Source organism: Leptosomus discolor, chromosome 12, assembly GCF_034619465.1.
Source record: "Leptosomus discolor isolate bLepDis1 chromosome 12, bLepDis1.hap2, whole genome shotgun sequence".
In the NCBI taxonomy this organism is placed as follows: Eukaryota; Metazoa; Chordata; class Aves; order Leptosomiformes; family Leptosomidae; genus Leptosomus; species Leptosomus discolor.
Window position 1 is genome coordinate 10853204 of NC_141402.1, and position 14609 is coordinate 10867812.

The window sequence follows — 14609 nt, forward strand, 5'->3', positions numbered from 1 at the left end:
CCTGGAATCCAGCTGTCAGGCCACCTCTTGAACAGTGTGTGTCAGAAAGACTTTGATGTTTGATTCTTCAGAAAACATCCTCCTTCTCTGTCTAACTGGTACCTACCTCGCTGGGCCATAGATGGGTGGCAAGGAAAATCCCCTCTGAACACCAACAATCAGCCTGGAATGATAGTTAGTTTTTTCAAGGTATCTTTTTGATGTAAAATAACTGAGTGTATCCATCTCTGCCTAGAACAGATCATTGGTCCCTTTTTGTCTGCTCTATGTTGAGTATAGCTGTAAACAGCCAAAGAAATCCCTAGATGCCACAGCACCTTCACGTCTGTGAGCATTCCTGGGGCACCAGCAGAGAGACCTTGGGGCACTGGCTGTCAAAACAGCCCCTTGAGCTGTGGGCTGGCAGGCACGGTGGGACACCTCTGAATTAGGGCAGGAGCCTGTCCTAGACCTGGCACGGCCCTAGGAATGAAGAGATGCAGAGTGCCTTAGCATCACTTCTACCTACCTGCGTGGTGCCAGACATCTCTCTGCCCAAGCTGATGATCCCTTCAGTGTGTTTGGCTGTGATTATTTTTTTTCTTTTGCCACTCAATAGCAGCAAAATTCTTCCTAAATATCCTTCCTTTCAAATTTTGATGAAAGTTCCTCTGCTTTGACATTAATCAACAACATAAAAGGGAGATCCTGCTAAATATGTGTCATCTTTGTTTGAATGTTTCCACATCCTTCCCTAAATCTCCCCCATTCCCAGTGCCAGAATTTTAGCTGTGACACATGAGACGTAACACACTTCCAGCTGCACCAGTATGCCAAGAAAGGTGTCTGGGGAGTAGGAGTGTCCTAACTATCTTCCACAGGAACTGTTCATCACACAGCCTTCTCTTGAACTGCTGCCCTGGCCGTTTGCTTGCTAACTAGCTTGCAGTCAACACCTGGGGTCCCTGTGCTTCAAGTGCCTTTAAATGAGCTCATATTCTCAACCTGAGAGCATTTCTCATTTCCTAGCTTTTGCGTCCCACTGCCAATCAGTTCCAAACTCTCCAAGCATCTCCTCGGTATCAGCAGATGGAAGGACAGCGATTTTCACAGAGACTCTTGGAAAAGCAGAACAGGCAAGTGGGGACCGAGAGCACACGGAGTCTGTCGCATCTGGTTAGTACACGCTTCAAGGCAGCTATCTATAGCTCAGAGAGCTGGTGGTGGCAGCCAATAACCCTTTCCAGCACTGGAGCCACAGCTCTGTCTGTCGTAGTATGAAATACGGATGTGCTAAGGAGCTCAGCTCTCAGACAGGGGAAGAAGTACAAGTGGTGGGTCTGGAAGAGAAAAACGAGGGTAAAGCAGCACACCGGTAATCCCTGGTATGAGGAAAACAGATAGGGAACCCCAGAAGAGGAGAGACTATAACTTTATGCAGCTTTTATGCTTGGATTTTGAAAGAGAACAAGGAGCAGAAGTGTGAAGGGAGGCTGTCTAGAATATAGCAGGGGAAGGACAACGTGCAGGGAATTTGCAGACAGCAAAGGAGAAAAGAGAAAGGCTCCTTGTGGTGCCAGGACCTTCTGCTACTCTGCTGACAAAGTGCATGACCCCAAGCTTCTTACTTGTTCTGAGACTTCTTCCTATTCTGTCTTCTACTGATGTCGGCTCTTAAGACTATTTTGATGGGGAGGGGAGAGCTATTTTTCAGAAGCAGCTTCCTTTAATGACAACAAGCTTGTCATCCAGCAATCCGAGTGCGTGGTGTGTGCCAGGACACCAGCTAGCTCTTGTTTCTCACGTGATTTCGTGCTGTATGACAGACAGCATCACCTCCTGGAAAGGGTTACTGCAAAGTGTGCCTTGCAGTGAGGGATCTTGTGTTTACTTGAGGGCAGAAAGCAGTCTGTAGTTGGTAAGCTTGCCTTCTTTGCAGGAGGAAACATGTTTTTGTGGTGGCTGCAGCTGGGGATAGAGAGTAAATGTCTGGATGCCATTGGGGACTCCCAGATTTTTACCTTAGGCCTTTGTTTCTCTTACTCTAGTGGGAAGGCGAGACAGTCTGGAAGCTTTCTTAGGTTCAGCCTGCTTGAAATCACAGTTTAAAAAAAGTAAGATTAAAAATAATTTTAAACACAGTGCTTTAAAGACAGTTTAAAAGCAATTGAAGATTTTGGATAGTTGTGTTTCTTAGGAGTCCAAGCCAAGACCTTAGAAGGGAGCCAGATTTCCAAGGAGGGATGCTCAGCCTCTTCAGGAAACCATGCCCTTTTAAACTGTCATCTCAGTTACACTCGGACTGTGTTTAGTCCTTTGTTTGTAAGAGGATGTGGAACCACCAGAGTGAGTGAAGTGGCAGCCGTTTGTGTGCAGTACAGATTTTACTTCATGAGCGGGAATGTCGCAACCACGTTTTTCCCTGCAAAGTGGACCGCATGTTCTTGTGGTTATTTTTTCTTCCCAAAACTCATAAACAGAGGTGGTCCTACACATTCCCTTCTAATGAATAATTTCCCCCTTATTAAACAAACTAAAGAATGTTGTAACTTTTTAATAGTAAGGAAACTTCTATCCTGTTTGTGGAGGTTGTTGAGTGACTTCCTGCCTTCGTCTGAAATAGAGGGGTAAAAGGCAGGTGACAATAGTTCTTTCAACCCATGCTGTTGATTGCATCACTGAGGAGGAGACACTGATGCCAGGGTCAGTTGTTTCCTTGAAGTGGACATTTTTAGCCCCACATCATAACTCTTTTGGCACAGAAAGGTGAATATTTAGCAGTTGCATCACCATGCATAGCATCAACTCTTTCAGGCAGTTAATTGTGACACAAAACCTTGTTTCTTGTCTCTCAAGGAGAAACTCCATGAACCACTAACCCATCAGGAAGAAAGGATGAAGTTCCCTCCTGGTCTGTTTTGTTGAATTTATGCATGGAAAGATTCACTGAGCACCCAAAGCTGATGCAAAGGAGGTGATGGGACATGTAGCCCGGATGGAGGAAGCTGGGAAGAGAGGAGCTGGATCGCAGCAGGGAGAAACAGGGGATGAGAGCAGTGGTAACATGAGATTGCTTCAGCTGCTTGTGGAATTGCAGCCTGGCGTCTTAGGACTTCACAGCCTTGCTGTAGTTTTCACTGGCTGTCCTAGAACTTCCCTCTCTCCTCTGTGTATAGCTTCTGCTTGTTTCTGTCCTCCTGCTTGCCTCTGCTGAGGCAGTACCTACATGTACGTATCAACACAGTCTTTAGGACATTAGGAAAGATCCTGCATTCACATACGCCCTTGCTTAATGCAGTGGTTGGTCCTATTACTAATATTTTGCAAAAATAATGAAAGATTTTGGAGGCTTCTATTTGCATTGCCTAGATCTTTTCAAAGGAATTTGTGATTCTTGTAATTAGTGTTGTCTTCTTTCAGAAAAGTGAGCTGCTTGAGCTAAAATCGTGTTTCCGTTTCAGAGTTTTGGGTTAAAAGGCTAAACAGTGTGTTTTGTCGAGTTTACTACCTAGTGCCTTTTTGATTACAGGTGACACTTAAGGGTAACTCTTCCTATCTGCTGAAGATTAGTACAAGACATGCAAATCTTAAAGCATGGGCATACTGTTTAAATGAAGTTGCTTGTCATGTAAATCTGTTGTTGATTTGCAGATTGAATGTGACCCTCAGTCTTGACTCTTCAAGCAATGAAGAAGTGATGCGAGACTAGAATAGTTTGGAACTACAAGGAAGAAAGATCTCTCAATACTAAATTTATTTCAATGCGATCACACATCTAGCCATTTTGACCTGGAGTGTATGTTGACAGAGCGTTGGTTGAAAGCCTTTCTGCACCTTTTTGCTCCCATGTCACCTGGTTGATTGCACAAGAGTACACATATATCTCTGCTTATCTTTACAGAAAGTTTTGACGGGGGTAGATGATCTGCAGCAAGTGAAGGCCCTAGAGATGCGAGTAGATACAAGAGAGAACAGCTTGGGGAACCTTGGTAAGAAAACACTATCTCATGCTTGCCATCTCAGATTTTCCTTTATCATGTCTTGAAGCAGGACTGGGGACTCAGAAACCAACAGCCAGTATAAAGTACTGTCCTGCTCATGAGCTCCTGAAACATGATCTCCCTGGTACCTCTCACTCCTCAATCTCCATTTTCTTCTGTGAGGTTCTAAATAGGACTGAAAACTACAGCAGTGGGATGAGTGACACCACTTCTGTCTGTGGCAAATTAATCTGAACAATTTCCTCTTAAATGACATGCCTCTAGCCCCTAAATGAGCATTCACGGATTGCTTTGTGCTCTGGAGTACTTGGTGCTGCTCTAGCAAAACAGTAGCCCCGGTTCAATTTCTCTCCACTGTTAGATTTCCCCGTGACTGAGGAGTCACTAGCGGTGTCGGGCTGCTCATGCTGCCAGCAGCCTGGCTTTGTGTCCTCTCCTGCCTCATCGAGCTGTGCTGAATGATGTGCTGAGGAAGGTCCTATAGATATGGCATTTTGATGAGCCCCAAACAGCCCTAATGCTTGTGATTTGTTTCTGTGTCATCATCACTGCACTGGGGAAGTGAGGAGGTACCAGAGGAATTCCCTCTGTAGCAGAGTTAACACTGAGAATACGAACCCTTCCTTGTTTCCAGTACTGGCAGTCATTTTTTGTCATTTGGATTCCCATCACAACCATGTTCACCTTCTGCCATGTTGAAGCTGAGTGACTACTGCAGGTTAATATTTTCTGTGCCAAAAGCAGTAACATCCTCAAAAGTGGGTGCTGGTATTTTCAGCCAAGCAGTTCATTTTCATGTGCAAGGGACTATAATGTAACAGCCGATTAGCTTTAGTGGGTCTTGTGATGTCGATTTGTCAAGAATGGTTAAGCAAGTACAGTAAAGGAGCTTTTGTCTTGAATTATATAGCCACTTTGGATTGATTCTTCTGTTTATTTCGTAAATAGGTCTCTTTCTGATAGGCACTTGATAATTTAAGGTAAATTACATTCATTTTTTTCAGAGATCATAATCTATTCAGTCATGTTTTCTCCAGTTGATGAAAAAATCTCATTATGCCATTTCTACAATGCTCGAAAATGGTGCTCCCATTCCTATGCCATTTTACATTAGCTGTGACAAGCTAGCAAAATGTTTAACCTTTTTCACTCTGTACTTCCCTTTCCTTTCCATTACTGGAATAACTCTTCTTCTTTCTGCTCCCCGTGATTAGGCTTTTGCAACTTCTGCAGAATACAGAGAACTATTCCCGTGTTGCAAACAATTTCCATCTTCTTTATATCCCACTCCTTGCACCAAGAGTTGGCCCTTGAGACTATAAAACCCAGCAGCTGCAGGTCCCCACTGCTTTTGAGAATAACAGAACATCAAGACCATCCTGACTTTCCTTCTGTCTTTTTTTTTTTCGAAGTGCATTTCTGAGTTTCCTCCCCATGAAAATCCCTTTGCAAATGTCAGCAGGTGATTTGCACCTTAATGCTTCCAGTGATCATCAGTTCCTTGCAGGATTTTTTTCATGACAGGTGGTTTTTAGCTGCATGGATTAAGGTCTAAAGTTTTGGGGGTGTCACAGGGCAGTTTGCACCTTCAATGTGAATGGTGTAAGCAAGGCTGCTGTTGGAGGTGTTGGGCTCATTGCAGGCTCCTTGCTGGCTGCCTGCCACTGAAACTGTGCGCTGCTGGTCTGAGCTCTGGTCACAGGGGTCTGGATAAATAGCCTGAGGGAAGGCATAGGGTAAGAACCAGACCTGCTGGAATGTCAGAAGTTCCAGTGTGGCAACAGGAAAAGCTTCTCCACCGTTACGACAGTCAGGAAATAGGGGTATCCAGAGAGGTTCGCCGTCTCCATCCTTGGAGGTTTTCAAGACCCAGCTGGGTGAAGACCTGAGCATCCCTGGACTGATCTCACAGAAGACCTGGCTCTGAGCAGGAGGCTGGGCTCGAGACCTCTGGCTGCCCTGTCCAGCCTGGACCGCTCTGCAATTTGCTGTTTCTGCTTGTGTTCCAAACCTGGCTAATTAGCTTTCTTTATAGCCATACTAAATCACTTAACCTTGCTCTCACTGTATTCCTCAGTTGCAGGAGGTGGATGAGAGCATCTTCATTATCAAGGACTTATTTATTTGGATGATCAGTTCATACTCAGTAAACAATATTGTTTTACCTGGTTTTATGTGTAAAGGTAACATAGGCTGTGCAAGCTCTTACATGGACAGGTGAGAGAGTTGCAAGTTACTAGATGGCACGTAACTCTGGGTCACCTGGAACCTTGCAGCTCTCAAATCCCAAATTTACACCACAATTTCCACTTGAGAAATGTTTCAATGTTTGCAGCCATACGCAGACACACAAGCACTGAGGGCCTACATCTTCAGCAAGATTTCCAGAGTGATTTAAAACATATTGCTTGAGTTTTTCTTAGGAACATTCCACTTTGGGATGCGCTAAACTTTAAAGCACCATCCTGCTATCCTTTCCCAGTTTGTCAGGAGAGCCTCTACGCAATGATGTGGCATGGTGGGGAGGAACAGTTGCATTTCTTAGGGACAGGGGCCAAAAACCAAAAAGAGTGGTATTAAAATGTTTTCAGGTGATCTGTTTTAAAATTAAGGAAAGGCTTCATGCCAGAGCTTGAATCTGAGTCTTAGCAGGGCTTGGGGTAATTGCTGAAATCTCTAGCTGTTTGTTCTCAGTGCACCTTGCTGAGTGACAGGCGAAACACTGAACTGCCCTGGCAAGTCCTGTATCCAACTTTGCAGATCTTGGACTTGACTTCTGTGCTCTTCAGCTGTATGTAGGCTTCAGATCATACTCAAACAGATGGACTATTTCCTTTTCATTAGCTTATCCCTTTGGTTTTGATTGCTGACAGATCTGGGACCGCATTCGTGACCAGCTTGTAGAAATTTCTGTTGAAAGTAATGGTGGGATAGAGTCATTTAAGACACTACATAGTTCTCTTCTTTCTAAGTGATTTTAATAGCTACAAATCAAGTTACCCACAGTGCTGTTCGCTGGTACTTATTGAATTGTTGCCTGCTGGTGGCCAGGCTAAGTTGATTACGTGTCTGGAGACTGCCACTTCCTTCACACACGTTTTGTCAGGGAAAAGCTCTGCGGAGGGTTCAGAAGGAGGCACGCGTTATTTTTCACACAGGGTCATCCTCTCTCTTTCTTTCTTCTCGCCGTATTTGTCGCTATTCCTGATGCAAAGCCAGAAGATGTTTGTCGGCAGCCAGTGTCACAGCAGCAGGTCAGGAAGCCGGGGCGGAGGCTGGAGGCGTGAGGCCGGCCTGTGCCTCCCAGCCCACGCTTGGCTTGGTTTAGCTGGTACTGCCAAGCCTCGCTGAGAAGGTGCTGCAGCACCCGCCGCAGCAGGGCTCAGGCAGGCTCTCCAGGAGTTGCGAGGATGTACTGAGGCAACAGGCTTATGTTAAACCCTGCGCTGACGTGGGTTTTTGTGAGATTCTCGTCTTGGGTAGCTAGGCTGCAGCTAGCTTGGGTTTGCCTGCAAGTGCTGTGGTCTTATCACCAGTTGTGTTGCCCAATTCGCCCCAGAAATCTGCAAAAACACCGCACATTTAGAAGATACATAGAAATAACTTCAAGGTGACGTATCATACTTGATCAAAGACAGCTTAGGTCTGCTTAATTAATGTAAATTAAATAGCCTGTTTAATTTACATATTGGGTTGCTCTTGCTAGAAGAGTGCAGCCTGTGTTCACATGCCTGCTTTGTACTGTAGGATCAACACAACACATAGGTTGCCTGATGCCACTGCAAGTATTTGTCAGTAATTTCATTTGTGTATGTTTTTCACTAGTCCATATTCCAGAAAGCGTAAGAAGTCAGGCCAGGATGATGTTTATTAACAATAGAAAACAAGATATATGATGCTACCTAAAGCATACATCATAATATAAACATATACTCTAAATACAAGTGGTGTAGCTAGTAGAATATAATAAAACCAGCATCTTGCCTGCTTTCTCCTTATTCCTAGTCAGTTACCTAAGTGTCACCTGCTGTACCAAGGCAGCTCAGAAAGACACCTGCATTGCTACCCTGCTTGTGACTTGCAGCACTTCAGGCAATGCTATTGAGTGTGCATGTATCCCTTTTATTCACCTACCTCACACTTTGGTTTCCTTCTGCTCTTCATTTAGTTTTGTTCCACTGGGACAGTACAGTAGAACAGTTTAACACTAGTACATTGTTGGTGGTACTAATTTCAGAGCCATATAACAAAAAGGGTATTTAGTGAAAGGGAATCGTAGACAGATGGGGTAACATTGCTTGCCGTTCTGAATTGTCAGCCTTGTACTGCGGTCATTCATCAGCCATATTTTGGACCATTCTCATTTTTTAAAAATGAAAATTATACAGTATGAAGGCAGTTTTAGGATGAGGATTATATTGTTTGTACTTTTAAAATCAATATTAGAACTCAATATCATTGATAATTTAGAGTATTTTTACGTTAGTATAAGAATAAATTGCATCCTTGCTCTCAGGAAAGATGCCGTGAGGGTTACACGTGGATAGATGTCTTAGTCTGTCGTCTTCATTTTACGATTTTCTCTTCTTAATTTACTCTTCCAGTCTCTAATCTATATATAAGGAATTGGAGCTATAAAAACCAGGAAAATCAAATGGACAGTGAATTCTGAGCTCTAAAGAAAAATTACATGTAGAATATAAAACTGAAAGGAGGGAAGAACCTTCAGAATTGGAAAAGTAAGCTGCAGAAGTCTTACTGGCAGAATTTCCCACCACTGCACATAGTATACTTTTATTTCAGTCTGGTAAACAGCACATTGGAGCTTAACACTCTACAAGTTTCCAGGGGCAGATTGTGCCAAAATACAATAAAATGTCTGAGATGGAGGGTCGGGTTACAATAATGAAATAACCAGATGTGAAAATCGTATCGTCAGCCTGTCACTCTGCCTCGCTGGATCCTTTAATAGTTGTTCTTTTCCTCCACGAACCCTAAATGCATGCAGTGTAAAGCTTTTGCTGGAGCAAGTCTCCTGTTTCTCTTGGGCTAGTCCTCTTGACTCCTCATTCGAATCTTCTGCTTAATACTGGTTTTTAAAACCCATTTGCTTTGTAAATGCTTCACAATAGCCTCTGCTTGGTAACCTTGAACCTCGCTGCTTGGATCCGCAGCAAGGCTACTGTGCCGGGACTGGAGAGGTGCTGCAGCCACCTTGTTCTTCCTTCAACGCTTTGGGGGAGGTCATTTCGCCTCTCTGTGCTTCAGGTTTCTTATCAGAAACACAACAGCAATTTTTTAAAATCTAGATTTTGATTTTTTTTTTCCGTGGAGGTTTTCTTGGTGTGTGGATTGTATCTGAGGCAGTCTTTGCTCAGTAGTTAGTATGACTGCTGGGAATAATTAACAGAGAGCCTAGTATCTCCGCCGTCAGGACTCCAAATTTTTTTGTTGCCATGCTTTCTAAAACTTGTTTGACATGAGGAAGTATACCCTGCAGGATGAGGATGGTGTGTTATAATTTGTGCTATGATTTTAATGGATTAAGGAAAATTATTAAAAAGTAAGGCTAAAAAATTGCATGATGTGTTTTGAATTTTTAATATTTTCTAAAGAGCTTTGCAAAGACATGAAGTTAAATATTTGCAGTATAGCATGAAGATTAATATGGGTATTATAATCACCTCCAAATAGCATTAGATATAGATAATGCTCCTAGTAAAACATGATTTATTAAAATGTTTTTGTCATAAACGCTCTTGTTCTGTTTGGGGAGATGGAATGAAACACATGACCTCCTTTGTTTGCCTTTAAGATCCCACTCCTTTTTTCTTTTTTTTTTTTCCTTTCTTTTGTTTGTTTGGTTTTTTTCTTCTGATCCTTTGCAAAGAGCTGGAATGATGTCCTTCTGGACGCTGCTAGATCACCCTTGCCAGAGAGAGATTCCTCAGAGGACTCATAAAAATATTTACTGAGAGCAGATTTTAATGTTTTAGCCATGATCCAGTTTGTCTAAAACTGGTATTACCTCGACATGGTTGCGTGTTGTACTGGAGGATGCTCGCCAGCCAGGGGTAAACTCTGCTAGTGGGAATGGGTAAAAACTTGCTGTTCTCAATAGCAAACGTTTTCTGGGACTTGAGCTTGTATCCAAATGATTCCGTACCTTGGAGGGATTTGGTCTATGATTTTGATTCAGAAATAGCTGAAGAAGCAACCAAAAAAGCAAATATCTCTTGGGAATAGAAAAAAGTATGAATCGGAGTAGTAACAACAGGATACTGAGGTTTTCATAGATATGAAACTTGTACAATTTAATAGTAAACAATAGGTCACATCCAGAAAATGAAAAGGAGAAGGCAATGCTTAGCAAAGCGTAAGTAGCGTTTTGGGGACCTCTGAACTATAAAAGATGATGTTGTGACATGGGAAATTAGGCTTCTGTTACATGGAAATGACAATAAATTCTTCTTGATCTCATGCATCATCACTGAAGCAGTTATTGAACTTCAGTTGTCACACTTAGATCTTATTTTCCCGTGTATTGAAGAAGCATTACTTAGCTGTGTATCCAGTAAGTCCATCACTACTTGCCATTAAAGAGGTAGAAGAAGATTTTGGGGGAGAGAAGCAAAAGTGTTATGTAGAAATTGGAGGTCATGAAGTGTTGTACTCTAAAGCACCCCATACCTCTTCAGAGTATTGCTCAGTTAATAATCACTAAGGGCTGGGAATCAGATCAGAGGAAACAGTCACCCATCAAGCCAGTTTCTGTTGTGGTCTGTCTGGAAGGGTGCTCTGTCAGAATTGTCAGAGAGGGGTTCCAAAAATTATAATTGGGTAGTCACGCAGGCAGTACATATGTCTTGCAAAAATGCAAAGGGTGAAATGTTTTTGGCATGAAATAATCTCATTAATTTCCTTAGAAGAGGTCCAGCACGGATCTGGCAGAAACAGGTAATAAATGCATGTAAAATTAGATGCTTCAACTTGTAATTGTCAGAAGCTTCCTTTAACTCTACTGCCAGGTCTGCAGAGTGATTCTTTATTCTGTTCCCATAGGTGCCTATCTACCTAATCTGAGAGAATTGAAGTTGAACAATAGCTTGCTTGTGTCTGTGAGGTAAGAAATGAATGATAACTGAAACAAGCATAAAGAATGACAGCCCTCAATTTAATGTAAGTGATAAAATCTTCATTTGTGCTGCTTTCATTTCTTCCATTTCTGCATGCCAGGGTAATGGATTAGGTCATGACTATATGCTCCGCAACCACCTAGGTTTAAGGACAAGACCTGTGCTGGAATAAATCAGTGTAGCTGCAATGGTGCCAATGAACTAGTCTGCCACCAGGGAAGTTCCTGCCATGCTGGAATCTGTGGAAATTTGTTGCAAATTTGAAAGGAGCTGGAAATTTGCCTCTTATCTATGCCTAGGTGCTTGGATTTCAAAGTGTTTCAGCCTTTGGGCTTTTATTGTGCACAGGAGCTTGTCCTATACAGGTCAGACCAGTTTCTCAGCAGATGAAAATCACTTTGGCTTTATTGAAGTCAATGAAGTTGGGTTTGTGAGAGCTGTTAGGAAGACAGCATGTCCCTGGCTTGCTGAGCTCCATGGAAGCATCACAGGTTTTCTCCTAGAGAAATGAGGAGCTGGCAGGTTGGGAAGGTCGAAGTGAAAACCATTGCAATGAGGAGGCAGAGCTGTCTTCTGTCTCCTGTGCTGATATATGTATTGCCCTTGGTAATTAATGCACAAAGGAAAAGTACAGTTCATATTGGTAAAGAGCTGTATGTTAAAGCTCTCTGGCTTTGTATGGCTGTCTGCTAAATTTGTGGGGGGAAAAAGCAGTGATTTTGCTAATTCTTGTCGAAGAGAACATGTTCCCTGATGGGAAACGGCAACAAATTCTTCTTGGTCTCATACATCGTCACTAAAGCAGCTAATGAACTTCAGTTGTCACACTTTGGTCTTGTTTCCCCATGTTCCGGTGATGAGGTGAAGTATTTGCCATCTAAATTTGTGGTTCACCTTCTAGTCCCTAACATGGAAAAGTGGTCATTCTACAGTGCTGCAATTATTGTAATGGCAACTGACCGCTGTCATAAGCATGAAATTGCTCAATTGTGGCAATGGGGTAGTAAGCAGTGGGTGAAAAACATCATATTTTTGACAATATCAGAAGACATTTCATTACATTAAAAATAAAAAAAAATAAAAAGAGGTTTTTTGTTCGGTCAAAAATCTATATTCTTTTAAAATGTGTCAATGTTTTGACCAGTTCTCTTGGTATTGAATGCAGGGTGCAGTTCAGGAAAACTAAACTGTTTAGTTTATTTGACTTACGGTTTTAGTAGGATTTTGCACATCCATTTGTATTCTGAGACTTTAGCTTCTGTCCTGAAAAGTTTCGGCAAATCATTTTCTGTGACCTGACATCCTGGTGGTCCTTGATGCAGGTAACATTTGGTCTCCGGTTGAGTTTTGATTTGATCAGCTACAATGTAGATATGTTTTGGCTTGGGTATGAACTCTAGTATGGGGATGCTTCCCAGGCACACAAACCCAAAGAGAAGCTATCCACTTCTCCTCTAAACCAGCATGTTTTCCGTGTGCCAGTTAGAGGGAATTGTCGGGGAACAGGTAAATGAAGACTCTGTTACCCAGACCAGAGCGCGGTCAGTCGACTACAGCAGCAGCTTTCCTTTATTAATTCCCGTCTTTGACAATCTCTCGTTGATAAACACAGATGGCCTGAGGGCACAGCCCACACCAGCCCAGCCCAGGTGCTTGAACTTTGGTTTTAGGTGTCTGCAGCCTGTCAATTTAATGCCCATTAAAGCAACGCTGCCGTTGCAGCGGTGGCGATGTCTGCTATAGCTGATGTAACGTGGCTGCTTCCCTCCCAGCAGGCTGCTGCCACTTACTCCAACATCTTTAGAAATCTGTATTTCTGAATCAAGCTTGCTGATGTTTGAATTCTGTCCAAAAAGTGATTATTTGGTTGTGTTCTACCAAATGCTTGCAACTGAGGTTTTTGCAAATGATAGAAATAAAATGTTATTCCTTCTCCCTAAAAGCAGTTCCCCCAGACTTTCTCAGCCATAAAGTCAGAATCGTTGTGGTTGTAATTTGAAAAGGGGCAGCAGGTAACAGGAAACGTCTTGTAAGGACAGACTGGAAGATTGATTAGTTTACTAAAAAGAAGGTAAAGGACAGAAAAGGAGGCAAAAGATAGATGGTGTTTCATATATGCTCAGGATGTTAAAAGCAGACATCCTTTTCATGCTATGTTATGTGAAAAAAATGTATTATGGTGAATCATTATGAAGAAAAGACTGTCAGTGTGTATGCATGAGTGGGTAATAAGACGGTAAACTTGCTTTTTGTCAATTTGTTTTTGTTTCATTCTGTCTTGCAGAGTTAATTTCCTAATTATTTTAGGATGAAATGGAATTAAGTCATCTTTTTTCAGTTAGAAAATGGGGGAAGAATTCTCTTGATCGTAAACTGCATGTAGGGAGGTGTCAAAATAAGGACTTATGACCCTGTCTTTAGTTACTGATTTTTTTTTTTTTTTTAAATGTTTACTCCTGCGCATTTCACATAGGAGCTTAAGTTGTGGGGGTGCTGAGGTGGGCTTTGCCATTTGCTGTCGGATAGAAATCAAAGGAGGAATGTTCTGGCAGTGAGGCATCGAGGTACTCGTGTGTTACACTTTTCTGTGGGAGAGCAAGGCTCGCTCGGTCGGTGAGTTTGGATATTGGCTTTTCCTGGTGGTTCCTGAAGGAGCTCTGATTCCTTTGATGGGGAATGTGGTTGAGCCACTTTAGTTGTAAATTCACAGTCCCTCCCCAGCCCTCCTAAGGCTTGTGTTACTATTGAATGCTTGGAACTTCGAAAAGCTATATATAAGTGCAGGATATCCTTATCAGCTATTTAATATAATCCGTAAGGAAAATACATCCAAGTTTATTTGCAGCTAATCCATCTTGGCAGTTGAAAGGGAATTTCTTTTTTGGCTGTTCCTGGGTTTTAGTTTTCTACTGGCCCTTTGCTAAATGGGAATGGCTCTGGAAAATCCAGTGTACTGTGGAAAGAAATTAGTTCAGATTGTTGTTAATTTTCTAAATCTCATTAATTTTATGAGGTCCTTGTTTAGTGACTTTCACCCATCTGCTAGCAGCTAAGAAATTCTAATTTATGAACTGATAATTGAGGATGAAACCTGGAGCCTGTTCTGAAGAGTGCCTGTTAAAAACTGGCTTTTTTTTTTTTTTTTTTTTTTTGCAATGACACACGGTCCTCGTCTTTGTTAATGTTTCCAGTAAGAGAACTGTATTTCAAGGCCAATGAGTTACTACTTCTGCTTTGGCATGTAGCCTGGGTATTTTTTATCGGATTGATTTTCTTCTCAATTCAGGGATGAATGAAAAGATCTGTTTAAAAATGTTAGATAGATATCTTTATGAAAGAGCTTTAAAATCAGATAGGGGAATCTCGGGAACTGGTTCCCATAAGTTTATAGCAGAAGCTGTTTCACCAGCTGAAGTTCATTTCCTCCCATTCAGCTCTACTGGTGATAGCCAGCAGAAGCCTGGTCTGCTCCCAGGGCTGCTTAAGCAACTGC

General features: G+C 42.4%; 1 protein-coding gene across 1 annotated transcript in view; it reads left to right on the plus strand.

Annotated features, from left to right (window-relative positions):
• The window catches only part of LRRC56 (leucine rich repeat containing 56), a 50401-nt gene that overhangs the window by 6155 nt on the left and 29637 nt on the right, over window positions 1–14609 (plus strand). Inside the window, exons 2-3 of the mRNA XM_086472340.1 lie at window positions 3881–3968; window positions 11043–11103. Of these exons, the coding sequence (XP_086328466.1) occupies window positions 3881–3968; window positions 11043–11103 (149 nt within the window). The remainder of the gene's footprint in view (window positions 1–3880; window positions 3969–11042; window positions 11104–14609) is intronic.